Genomic DNA, 13,330 nt, shown 5'->3' with positions numbered 1-13,330 from the left:
TTGCCCCCTCGCCCCCACTTTTAATCTAGTTGACTCCTAAGGCTGGTATGAGCCTTCATTTTAGTGACCAGACTGTAATGATTTCAGGCGGTTAAGATCTGTCCCCTGAAGGGGCTGGAGAATAGGTGAAGTGGTAGTGTACCTTCCTAGCAAGTGTGAGGTCCCAAGTTCAAGCCCTAGAACCTCCACCCCCACAAGTCCCCTTAGTATACAGGGACACCTCAGATGTATGAGCACCTGGTTTCAGCCAATGGCTTCTCTTTCTGAGTTTTAAATCAGGGAAGTCTTTCTTCAAGCTCTGCATCTTAGTTCTCTATAGCATCAGTGGCTGGGCTGGACCCAGAGCTTTGTTAGGAAAATTGGGGGTTGGGGGATCAACAATGAAGTCTATTGTCTCTTATCCCCTCTTAGTACAAACAAAAGACTCCCAGTCTCTGGGGAGCCCTAGCCCATGCCCACCCTGTAAATGCCCAGCACAGCAGGGAGGAGTCGGGGCCACTGGAAACAGGAGGTTTTATTGATGCTGATGGGGGTAGGACAGGCCCCCAGGAGCACGGGGGGCTGAGTCAGTCAGCAGATGCATAAGGCTGGACACATTGAGCAGGTTAGGGCACATTTATCTTTTCAGGTCTGTGGTCTCTTGGTGAAGGGAGAATATCTTGGGGTGGGGGGGAGGGCAATTCCAAGAGCAACAGGGGCAGAGGTTAGAGATGGCTGAGCCCCTAACCTGAGAGAAGGCACCACAGTAGGCTCTTTGTAGAAAGCTGGATGAACTGGTCAGTAGCGGAAAACGGAGGGATGGCACTGGGTTGGCCTCTTGGGAGAATCAACCTTGGCCTGGGTAAGCTCATGAGAATACCTGATGTTCCCAAGCAGGGTGGGGCAGGGCCCAAAGCCCCTTTCCCTGTGGACCTCCTTAAGGAGAAAAAGGCATTCAAGGAGCTCCCTGGCACTGAGTGCCAGAATTAGTCCTTAAGGCACAGCTGGGGGCAGACAAGGCGCCAAGGCACAACTGGTAGGGGGGCAGGGGCAGCCTTTACACTGAGTGCCAGGGTCACAAGAGGACACAGGACCGCCCACGCTTGACCGGTGTGGGGTTGAGCACAGCCCGGACAGCCTCAGCGAACACTTCCTTCACGCCGTCCTGCTGCAGGGCCGAGCACTCGAGGTAGCGCACAGCGTGGATCTGCTTGGCCAGTGTCTGGCCTTGCTGGGGTGTGATGGGTGCCTGGCCCTGCTCCTTGAGGCGCCGTAGGGTGTCAGGCTGGGCTCTCAGGTCCTTCTTGGTGCCCACCAGGAGGATGGGCACGTCAGGGCAGTGGTGGCACACCTCTGGATGCCACTTGTGCCTCACATTCTCATAGGAGGGTGGGCTGGCAATGGAGAAACAGATGACAAAGACGTTGGTCTGAGGGTAGGAAAGCGTGCGGAGGCGGTCGTACTCCTCCTGGCCCGCAGTGTCCCATAGGTTCAGGTTCACTGTGCGCCCATCAACTGCGCTCTGGGCGCTGTAATTGTCGAACACTGTGGGAATATACTCCTTGGGGAAGGCGTTGGTTGTGTAGCAGATGAGCAGGCACGTCTTGCCCACAGCCCCATCGCCCACCACCACACACTTGATGCTCTGCATTGTAGGTGAAGTTGCTGCAGGGGAGGCAGTGCCTCCTCCCTCTTCTGGGCTCCTCTGGAAGCAGTCACCTGGGAACAGGTAAGAAGGACACTCCTAGTTAGGGAGGTTTCCATATACATTGGGAAGAAAGTTTTGGGGGTACAGAGAGACCAACTCCTGACACCATCCCAAAAATCTCAGTGAGATATCAGAGAGACAGACACAATGGTAGGTATTAAGCAAGATATTACAAAAGATGCAGTATAATATGGCAGGAAGCACACATAGTCAAGTGCCAGACCAAAGGAAAAATCCTGGTTCTGGTATGTTTTAGCTATGACAGTAGACAAATCACTTTCCCTCCCTATGTGTCAGTTTTTTTAAATCTGTAAAATGAGGATAAAATAATAACCTAATTTGGAGCTGCGAGTTTGGCCTAGTGGTAGAGTGCTTGCCTAGCATGCACGAAGACCCGGGTTTGATTCCTTGATACCACATACATAGAAAAAGTCGGAAATGGTGCTGTGGCTCAAGTGGTAGAGCTCTAGCCTTGAGAAAGCCTAAGGACAATGCTCAGGATCTGAGTTCAAGTTCCAAGACTGGTGGGGGAAAAAAAGTAATACCTATCTCATTGGGTTATAAGGATAATGTACAGGAATACACATAAAGCACGTATGAATAGTACTTGGCTGGCTGGGAGTTTGGCCTAGTGGTAGAGTGCTTGCCTAGCATGCACGAAGACCCAGGTTCGATTCCTTGGTACCACATACATAGATAAAAGCCAGAAGTGGTGCTGAGGCTCAAGTGGTAGAGTGCTAGCCTTGAGAAAGTCCAAGGACAGTGCTCAAGCCCTGAGCCCAAGCCCAGGACTGGCAAAAAAAAAAAAAAAAAAAAAAGAATAGTACTTAGCCCAAAAGTATTGCAGGGGTGGGGCCCTGGTGGCTCTACCTGTAATTCTAGCTACTCAGGAGCTAAGATCTGAGGATTGCAGTTCAGAGCCAGCCCAGCATGAAAGTCTGTGAGACTCATCATCTCCAATTAACTACCAGAAAACTGGAAGTGGCGCTGTGGCTCAAGTGGTAGAGTGACAGCATTTAGTTGAAGAGCTCAGGGACAGTGCCCAGGCCCAGAGTTGAACCCCCCCCCTCAAAAAAAGTATGTGTGTGTGGGGGTGTGTGTGTGTGTACATGTATCCTGGGGTTTAAACTCAACTCAGGGCCTGGGCACAGTCCCTGAGCTTTTGGGTGATTAACTGGAGATAAGAGTCTCATGGACTTTACCTACCTGAACTAAATTCAAACTGGGATCCTCAGACCTTTGCCTCCTGAGTAGTTAGGATTTACAGGCATGAGCCGCTGGCCCCTAGCAGTTAGCCATTTTACATTTCCCTAGGCAGTATAGACAATGAAGGGGAGTTACTCAAGTGTTGAGATCTACTAGATCCTACTAAAAATAGACCCATCTCACCAGCCTGATCTCTCATCACTAGTTAAGAAGCCTCAAAAATCAGACTGCAGTGGAGGGGAATCCCCATACCCTCCCCAAGCAGAAAAGGAACATTTGTGGTATAGAGGCTACAAAAGACACAGGCTTGGTCCCAGTCTCTCCCAGGCCACAGTTTCCCCTGGGGGCTAACTGAAAGGGAAATGATTTCAATCCATGAAGTTACCGCTTCGGTTCCCATTAATACTATTTTCATCTTATTTACATTAAAAAGTGTGTTGTGTGTATAGGTGTACCCTCATGCCATTTAGACCTTTAGCTAATGCTCAGGGAAAAAATCCAAAGATCTAAGTTTGAGTCTCAGCTCTACTGCTATGGAAACATAAGGCACTGAGGCACTTTCTCTCTCTGGGCCTCAGTTTGTTTTCCTTTCAGGAAATGGGTGTGGAGGCACATGCCTGTAATCCCAGTACTAGGAAGGCTGAGGTAGAAGGATCATGAGCTCGAGATCCTTCTGAATAAGACCCTGCCCCCCCCCCAAAAAAAAAGAGAAAAGAGCATGCCCTGTAGGTTGAGAACTGAGAACCGTGGTTCAATGCCAGCCAAGGCAGAAAAGTCCTTGACACTTTTTATCTCTAATAAACTACTCCAAAAAGCCCAAAGTGGTGCTGTGGCTTTAGTGGTATAGTGCTAATCTTGAGTAAAAGAAGCTCAGGGATAGCACCCAGGCCCTGAGTTCAAGTCTGGGGACTGGTGGGTACACACGCACACACACATATACAAAGCCTATGACAAGAACACTAGAAGACTTTTTATTTGTGTATTTGAGTAGGAGGGCCTAGCATCCCACAGAACTCGCGGGGTGGGGGAGGAGCCCATAATTTTATAGTCCATACAGAAGGAGTGGGTGTGGCAGTATGCCTGCCCTCTTCCCTGATTAGCCAAGCAAAGAGCTGGCCCAGAGGCAGGAAGGCATGGAGGGAACTCTGGCCCAAGACTGAAAGTACAGCAGGCTCTCTAGGAAGGTACTTATCAAGCTAACATCAGTAAATCAGCTCTCAAAAGAGATGGGAAGGGGAAGAGGGCAGTTTCCTGGCTGGCAAAGGAATATGGACTGATACCGGAAAAGGATTATGAATGAGGTAGTGTCCAAAACAAGCTGGAGTATAAAGTAGAGCACCAAATATCTGAATCTGACCTGGGTTCATCTCATTTTGGACGCTTGATAAAAAGCCCTCATATGGTTTAAAAACAACTTCATATTTATAGCCAACTCAATATTATGTCATTTAATCTTGTAAATTTGTAAACTATCAGTTTACAAATGAAAACAAACTCAATAGTTAATATATAATCCGATGTTACAAAGCTAGTTAATATGGGAGACAGGACACAAAACTCAGTTTTGTGATCAAAGGTCCTGTTTTTCTCAATATCACACAGCTCCAAGTTATCCCTTACCAGCCAACTGTGTGAATTTGAACAAGTAAAATCACTTCTCTTCCTGAAGCCTTGGTTTCTTCATCTGTACAAAAGTGGCTGGCCCTGTCAGCCTCACAGGAGTGCATTGAGGATCCTAACTAAGCATGAGAATGAATTTGCTTTTGTAAGTTGTGATGTGCTGTGAACACAGGAGGTGACTGTAGCAAGCTTTTCATCCCAAGAGGCAGGAAGCACGGAGTATGCATATGTCTGAGCAGTGGCATCGGTCCAGTTCTCCCTATTCAGATCTAGTTCAGACCCTCATCCTCTCTCCCAAGACAACTCTTTTCTCTGAAATCCTTTGGCAGGAATTGGGTTCAACAAATTCCCATAGTTCATATGCTGAAGGTGCCAGATAGGAAGAAGGGGTGTTAATGCTGAACTATGAGTAGCCTGCCTGAGCTTGTGGTTTGACATCACTAACATAAAAAAATTTTTTTTGGTCTAATAAATGATTCAATATTTGCAAATTTGTATTGCTATTAGGCCAAAACTGTTGTGGCCATTTCTTCCCAATTTAATTCAGATCGGACCTTTTCTCCCATTTTGCTGTTCAAAGTTCTTCATATTCTGAGAGTAGTTGCTGAGTCACAAAGGCTTCAAAGGTTTAAGTTATAGTTCTGCCACTTATCAGCTGTGTGACCTTGAACTTATAAAAGTGTTACTTCTCTAAGCTTCAATTTATCTTTCAAATGAGAGGCAACAGTACCTATTTCATGGGGTTTCTGTGAGGATTATATGCATTAATATACCGTATGTGTGGCACAATGTAGATTACTTGCAAATGAGTGTCCATCTTGCTCCAGAGGGATCTTTGGTATCTCTGCTGCTATTCCCTCTCTCCTCTCTAATATTCCTGACTCCTCAAGTCCTAAATGAAGTCTCATCATTCCAGGACACTGAATTCTTCTTTAAATTTCCATAGTATAGTCATGTGTCTCCAAGAGTCATACAAAGTTACCCAACTGTGGATATGCTTAAATATTAGGCAACTCATTCATAGAAAAAGCTATGCTTAGACACAGAAGAGTGTGAAACATTGATGTACTGGACCACCTTCATACCTGAGACCTGGAGACAGACACTCTCTGGTGCCCAGGACTGAACACCTGAAATGCTAATAATTTTTTTTTTTTTTGCCAATCTTGGGGCTTGAACTCAGGTCCTTGGGCTTTCCTCAAGGTTTGCGCTCTACCACTTGGACAACAGTACTGCTTATGGCTTTTTTTTATTTATGTGGTACCAAGGAATCAAACTCAGGTCTTTGCATATGCTAGGCAAGCACTCTACCACTAGGCCAAACTCCTGATAAATTTTAATGGAGAACAACTAAAGGCAAAAGCTAAAGCAAGGATGGGCAAAAGTCACTCTTCCTAAACTGGCTACAGAAGAGAATCTGATGGAGCGCAGCTCATGGAATGGAGAGAGGACAGGCAATTCTACTTGAGTGTGGCCCTTGGTGCCCAGCTTACACCTAATGAGTCCTGGCCCTGGGGTGTAGCTCAGGCAGGCCCAGAGGGAGGAGGAAAAGGAAACACTGATGTTTTCTTGATTGCCAGATCTCTGTGGTGGTTAGAGCAGGGGAAGTGTCCCAACTGGGAGTGGGGGAGGGGAAGGATGGGCTCTATGACATGGACAAGTATAGAAGCAATGGGAACTTACCACAGCCTTCTAATCTGCCTCTCTAACATAGGTCTCCATTGCAGATCTCCCTGAACCTCATTCTAACCATATTGTACCTCTGGACATTCCAACTCTTACTTCTGGCCACACCACCCTGATCTACAAAGTAGCTTTCATATTCTCTTCTCTTCACAAATAGAAATATTCACAGAACCAAAACACGGCTACCTGCTGCTCCAGGAAAATTTTTATAAACCATCCATGTAGTCAGTGTCCTGTCCTATCCAAAGTCTGGTTCCTGTATCTCTCACAGATACTTATATCACTTGGGAGACTAATCTGAATCTGTTGTTGTTGTTGTTCAAGGAGCTTGAACTCGGGGCCCAAGCTCTGTCCCTGGGCTCTTCAGCTCACGGCTAGTGCTCTACCACTTTGAGTCACAGCACCACTTCCGGTTTCCTAGTAGATAATAGTCTCAGGGACTTCCCGGCCTCAGAAGCCTCAATCTTCAGATCTCAGCCTACTGAGTAGCTAGGATTTCAGGCATGAGCCAGGTGCCAGCCTCTAATATGAATCTTATCTACTATCCTTAGACTGGGAAAGCCTAGAAGGCAAGGTCCCTGGCTAGTTTCTATATCCCTGGGCTAAGCCCAGCACACACTGGCTGGGCCCAGTAGAATAACTTGGTGAACTCAACCAGACTTTCTGTCTTCTCAAATGGCTGTTCCTCTTTCTGAAATGCTGCCTGTCCCTTCAGATTTTTTTCTGTCCTCCAAGGCTCAGTTCTCCTCCAAAGCATCACAGTGACCTCTTATGCGTACCTTCTGATCACGGTGCTAAACTAACTTGATGCTTCACCGGGAGGAGAGTTTGTCTGTTAATTCACAGAAACCCAGCAGAGGACTAAGCAAGAGCTGTAGACTGACATACACCTCTTCTTCCATCAAGCCAGACATTGAAGCTGGGAATAAGGAAATCCTCTATGCCAGAAGACACAGAACTAAGGTTGTCAACTTGTTCCTCACCCAGAGGAGCACAAAGTTAGGGTTATGAACAATACATAAGCTAGATTACTTTGTCTTCAACTTGAAGAATAAGCAGCAAAGCGGGCAGAGCTAACTCTGAAGATGGGCAAGAAAAAGGCTAAGATTTGGATTCAAATGTCTAAAGACCCTTAGGCTAGAGACAGAGCATTCTTAGAAAAGTTCTACAAACTTGTTTATTTTGAAGGGATGAAAGAGAAGAGGTGACACAAGGAGGCTTATAGGGCCGCAGCTGCTTGCAGCTGGACTGGGAGGAGGAAGCAGGGGGAGACATGAGGTCAGTGTAGGGCTGGGACCCAGGCCAAGGGCTGTCTCTCTCTTCTTCCCCTTCTCATAAGCAGGGAAGAACTCAAAGAGAGCTTAGTTCTCACATTAGAGGACTCTACTACATCTTCCCATTTTCTATTCTTCAGTACCTACAGAGGATCTTGCATTGCAGCCACTAGGGAAAGAAGGGAATTGATGCCATTCTCTAGGGACTGGAGAGGAAACAGTTGGCCTTGACAGAGATATAGGGAGTTGAAATCCTTTCACAAAATCTCAGGTCCCTTCCTATTTCCCTTGGCCAATCTAGCACCCTGGGTGTTGTACAAGAAGTGAGCACCAGGGGCAGGACAGCTCTGGCTGGGGAAACCAAGGAGGCTTTCCCTACCCCCACCAAACAGCAGCAAGAAAAGCTCATCGCCTCCCTCCTCCCACCTAGCTCAGCAGTCCCTGGGCCCCATGAAAGGCCTGTGAAGTGACACTTCCTTTGCCTTTGCTCATTACACACAAGGCTATACAGACTACCAAATCCAGTGCCCCACTAGCCAGAAAATACCCAGAGAAACCCAGGACTGCCCAATCTCTTCAGGCTTACCCAAGATCTGAAGGGGGTTTCCATAAGGGAGAATAACACCAGGGAGGAAACTCCACTATCTGTTTTCCATTGTCAGTGGGGCAAGGTACTCCCCAATCTTGCTGTCCCCTGTAAAATCCCCAACACTCTCTGCCTTATCTCAGTAATCCTTGTGCTTTGGGGGAAAAGCCACAGTTCTGCCTTGGACATATACTAGGAGGCTGTCAGATCAATGCTAGTTGAGAAGGAGGGTTTGCAGTGGGAGAGGGTACTGTTATTAGGAATCATGCTGGGAGGGAAGGTCAAAGCTATCAGTATTCACTGTGCCCTTTGGAAGTATTGACAATCCAACTCTTCAATGTTGACACTGAGCCATGAGAAACTAAATTGTACACGGTTGTAAGTCCAGGATGAGGACCTGGGTCTCCTAACCTTTAGCTCCACAAAGAAAATGTGAAAACTGTTAGAAATGGACCCACCATCCCTCTGTCTTCATTTAGACCAGCCCTACCATGGTTTATGAAATAGGTCAAAGGAGGTAAGTTAGCCTATATTTGAGCCCTAGGCTTCAAAGTTTCTAGGCCACCATGATTAGCTCAACCTGTAGTATTCATGAGGTAGCACTAACATTACTGGCCAGCCAGCTATCCTGGCCCTGCTGTAGCCAAGCTCCTCCTCTGGCCTTTAGCTCCTGGGGAGATGCCCTCCCCCCATATCAGATGAGGACAAAAGAGGAAGCTAGACCCTGGACAGGAAAACCAGTTTGATCTGGGGAGGTGGCTCAGGCTTTGTCTTTAGCTTCCCTTCTCAGCTCTTCTCACAGGCCCCTATAACCCTTCCCTCTCTAATGGATCTACACTGCATAGAGAGAAAAGGGTGTTTGGTTTGAGTCCAGGTTTCTTTCTTACTTACAGTTCCCCAGCTACTACCATCCTAATTTAGTCACAATTGTCTCACTATAGCTAGAGCTTCTCATATCTTCCCACCGGTAACCACCTAAAAGCTCACAACAGCCACTCCATCTCCCTAACATCTTGCAAGAAACAACTCTCCAAATCCTAGCTTCCCAAGCAGGATATGTAGCAATCTCACATCACCACTCCCCCCCCCCCCCCATTAAGTGTCACAATCTCAACCCTTTTTTTTCAGTCCTGGGGCTTGAACTTAGGGCCTGGGCACTGTTCCTGAGCTGTTTTTGCTCAAGGCTAGTGCTCTACCACTTGGGCCACAGCGACACTTCTGGCTTTTTCTGTTTGGTACTGAATCGAACCCAGGGTTTCATGCATGCTTGGCAAGCACGCTACCGCTAAGCCACATTCCCAGCCCATTAATCTTATTTTTTTAGCTAAGTCCTCCAAAGCAGCCTCATACTCAGCTGTAATTTCCCATTTAGATCCCTCTCACCTCAGTCATATATTTTTTTTTTTTCCAGCAATGACATTCTTGCAATTGGTTCAAACTTTCAATGCAGCCTAGGAGAAATCCTATCTCTTCTGTTTTATCTTTACTTTCAGAGCCCAGCAGGTTGCTTAAATATGCAGAATATTAAAATAAGTGCGCGTTTGCCAGGCTGGGAATCAGGTCTCGCAGGGACTTTTATTGCGCTGTGATGCTGGGAAAGTGCCTTATGTGCACATCAAATTCGCAGGGTGGGATTCAATACCCAATCCCTTGGATTTCCTACTGGGCCTGAATCTCTGTACATCCCAGAAAAGGAGTACAGAAGACAGGTGGGTAAAAGGCAGGATTGGAAGAAGGGACAATTTATGGGAGAAGAACAACTGAGATAGTAAGAGGATAGGATGAAGAAGGTAAATATCTCTTAAATTTAGTTGTGCTTGAGATCTCCAAAATGTTTCACTTGGGCCCCTCCACTTGTTTGTCTGTCTGTCTGTCTCTTTCCCCTAGTGGAGTAGAATGAATACAGAAAGTTGCAGGAGGTGAAGAGAAACAAGATCTCTTAAAGCATGCAGCCCAAAGGGTTGAGGAAGCAGCTCTAGAATGTAGACAAGCATTTGAAAAATCCCAAAATTGACTGTAGTTAGACTTGGAAGAAAAGCTTCAGAGAGGGGGTAGATGGTCCTTGGCACACACAGGTATACAGAGAGCTTCCTGGTCATACAGGTCCTAATGCACATAGGAATATGTGGGTACCCAGCTTGGACAAGTCCCAGAAGGTAGCAGGGAAAGGGGAATAGACACCACTGCCTAGCCTTCTTTTCCTGATTCAAAATTAAAACTTAAAACTAAAGTTAGCCCAGCTGCAGTCTCCCCTCCAGAATCCCCCTCTGTACCCGTCTTCCCTTCTACCACACCAGAATGTTCTGCTCAGTCTCCCCACCACCAGGCGATACTGAAACCAGTAGGCGTTGCAGTCTCTTCTCCCAGCCCCCAGCAAAAGCCTCCTGATCATGCACCCAAATGGTGTAATTTTGATTTTCCAGAGCCTCTCTTACCAGTCTTATTCCTGTTAGTGGACCCTGACTGTTAAAGTTTCCTCCTTAACCACAGAGTCACCCACTCCAAGTCCCTTTCACTCTGTTGGCTTCTGCTCTGGGCCCTCTCAAGGCTGAGGGCAGTTATTTTGTCTCCAAGAGATAAAGATGTAGACACACAAGCACTTGCATGCTTATGCTCTTGCACACAGGTACACACATTGCCAGCCCTTTAATCATCTCTATCACGAAGGGTGCAGCCTACTTCTTTATACTAGGTTTGAAAAGGCTCTCAAACACCCAAGTAGTCAGGTATGGTGGCTCACAACTGTAATCCTAGCACTTGAGAGGCTCAAAGGAGGATGAAGAGTCTGAGACCAGCCTTGGCTTTGGAGGCCTTGTTTCCAAAAAGCAAAGTAGTAAAACAAAATCTCTCTGTCTCTGTCTCATACACACACACACACAAAACTCACCAAGTCTTCTACAGCAATTTCTGACCCCAAAGCTGGAGATGAGTGGCTGAAAGGGAAGGAGACAGAAGGTGACAGGCTCAGGGATGAAGGAAGAGGCTGGATGTGTGCTGCAGTCAGAGGCGGGGCAAGAGGAGGCTGCAGGGGACCAAGAGAAACAGAGGGACAACTGAGAAGCCATTAAGGCCTAAGTACGTCTGTATATTTGAGGGAAAAATAGATTGAAAAGGAAGAGAGTGGGTAGATATTAAAAGGATGGAGAGAGACAGAGACATATGTAGAATTCTGACACTGGACCGGGAGAGAAAACACTAGAAAACTGTCAGCCCTTTCCAGGAGGCCAGAACCTCTGGGGCCTCCCTTGTAACAATCAGTATTTCTACATGAGTCCCTGTACCACCACTATCCTTTCCTCAGTGTACCCCCCCCCCCGAAGCAGACTCGGGTCAGTGAGGCACTAAATACCTGTGGCAGGTTGGCACTGAGAGCTCCGTATGGCAGAGGACCCTTGGGTTGCAGCCTGACCGTGGGTCAGGCTTGGCTTTAAAAAAAAAAAAAAAAAGTTTTCTTTGCTCTGTTGTCTTGAGCATCTAAAGCCCCAGCCATCGCCCCCTTCCCAGCCTCACAAATGTCACCACTGCGGAACGGAGGGAGCAGCACCTCCTCCAGCCCAGAGGCCGCGCTCCCCTCACCCACTTCTGAACACCGTCCCTCCACCCCTCCCCAACTTAGGGCACCCCGCCTTCGAGCCCCGCATCTCCCAGCTCTTCCCTAGGCGACGATTTCGGGGGTTCCTCTGCGGTCACGGGGCCAGGCACCCCCGGCTCTCCAAGCCGCCACCAGTTCCGAGTAGCCCGGTCTCCTCTCCGCCCCGCCCGCCCGCCCGCCAGCCCGCCCGCCTGCCCGTCTGCCTGCCCGCCCGGCCGGCCGCGCCCGCCCGACGAGTTGGAGGGGGGGAGCAAACCCTCCCTCCCCGCGGCCTCCCGCAAGCAAACTTCCCGGCCCGCGCCGGCGCCCGATCCCGGGTGGGTCGGACCCCACCGGGCCGCCCGCCCGCCGTGGCCGGGCCTCACCTGGAGCCCTCCCCGCGGCGGGGGAGCTGGGGGCGGCGGCAGCGGCTCCGGGCTGGAGAAGGAAGTGAGAGCGGGAGGCCGGAGGAAGTGGGGGGGGGGGGGTGGGCGGGCGAGCCGGTGGGCCGGGGCGGGGTGCGGAGGCGGGCCGGGGCGGGGCGCGACCAGGAAGTCGGCAGGCGCGCTCCCTCCGCCCCAGCCCCTTCTGCAGGCTTTGCCCCCCAAGTATTCAAAGTCCTGGAATCCCCGTCCTCCACACCCCGCGCCTTGCGGCCCCTGGGATCCTTCAGATCGGGCGTCTCGAGGTCGGGTCTCCCCGCCTCCGCCTGGCCCTCCTGCCCCGGTCCAGGCCCTCAACCGAGCGCTGGACGTTGGTCTCCGTCCTCTGGATCTCACCCGGCCAGCCTGCGCGGGAATGCAGAGAAAGGCGCCCCTGGACCCGGCGCCCGCCGCCAGGCCCCAGCGACGGAGCGAGCGGTGGCCGTGGCTGGCAGGGAAGGGGGACGGTCGTAGTGGGTCCGGCCGGGGCAGTCCCCACCCCCTGTCCCGATCCCCGGGGACAGCGTGTATTCCGGGGTGATTCAGCGACGGGAAGGGATCAGACCCCTTGAGGAGGGTGGGGAGGCTGGGGGCAGGGGAGCTGTCGTCAGGACGCCATCCGCAAGAGGCGCAGGCGGAGCCGCGAGCCCCAAAAACAGGATGTCACGTCGTGGTTCCGCACCCCGCGACTCCGCGCTGCTCGGGGAAGGGGGCGGGGCGCACCGCGGCCGTGGGGCTCCTCTCGCTCCCGGTCCCGATCCGGCTCCCCGTCCCAGTCCGGACGCGCAGGGGTTCGGAGTCCGAGGGCGGCGCCCAGGCCTGAGGTCCGGCTTGGGGCCCTGGAGACTGGCGGGTGGCGGCCTCGTGGGCGCCCTCTGCTGCCGCTGCGCCCAGGCCTCGCGCGCAGACCTGACCATTCACGTCCTGGGTTCTGCACAAACTTCCTGAGCGAGCACCCAGCCACGTGCAGAGCTCGGTGCTAGGTGCAGCTCAGTGCTAGGTGCAGCGGAGGGAGGAGAAGAAGAGGAGGAGGAGGCCACGGTTAAAGACAGGGGTCTCTGTCGTAGAGGTTTTCTAAGATGGAGATCAATTCAGAAATAAATAGTTGAACCGTTCTGTCTTTGATGGTCATAAAATAATAATAGCTACAAACAGTTTCGTTTAATAGCTATGAAAAAGTCCTGTGGTCAGTATGTGTCTAGTGTAAAGAAAGTGAAGTTAAAGGCGATATCAGATTCAAACTCATGACACTGAATTCATTCCCCAGGACCCTTCTCT

At 49.9% G+C, this 13,330-nt stretch overlaps 1 protein-coding gene across 4 annotated transcripts; it reads right to left on the bottom strand.

The window, feature by feature from the left end:
* Positions 1-496: 496 nt before the first annotated feature.
* Rhog (ras homolog family member G) lies at positions 497-12,123 on the bottom strand. Of its 4 annotated transcripts, none has more exons than XM_090348334.1 (3): positions 12,017-12,123; positions 11,409-11,484; positions 497-1,698 (listed from the first exon to the last, which is right to left on the bottom strand). In XM_090348334.1, the coding sequence occupies exon 3, from the start codon at positions 1,628-1,630 to the stop codon at positions 1,055-1,057; it is 576 nt and encodes a 191-aa protein (XP_090204460.1). In that variant the 5' UTR covers positions 1,631-1,698; positions 11,409-11,484; positions 12,017-12,123; the 3' UTR covers positions 497-1,054. The 4 variants fall into 4 exon arrangements, with proteins under 4 accessions (XP_090204460.1, XP_090204457.1, XP_090204458.1 ...); XM_090348331.1 differs by lacking the exon at positions 12,017-12,123 and adding an exon at positions 10,947-10,992 and having other exon boundaries at positions 11,409-11,486; XM_090348332.1 differs by lacking the exon at positions 11,409-11,484 and having other exon boundaries at positions 12,017-12,085.
* Positions 12,124-13,330: the final 1,207 nt, after the last annotated feature.

Source organism: Megascapheus bottae, chromosome 16 (genome assembly GCF_031878675.1).
Source record: "Megascapheus bottae isolate mThoBot1 chromosome 16, mThoBot2.hap1, whole genome shotgun sequence".
Classification (NCBI taxonomy): Eukaryota; Metazoa; Chordata; class Mammalia; order Rodentia; family Geomyidae; genus Megascapheus; species Megascapheus bottae.
Note: the sequence above shows the minus strand (reverse complement) of the source record. Positions and strands in the feature narration are given on the sequence as shown.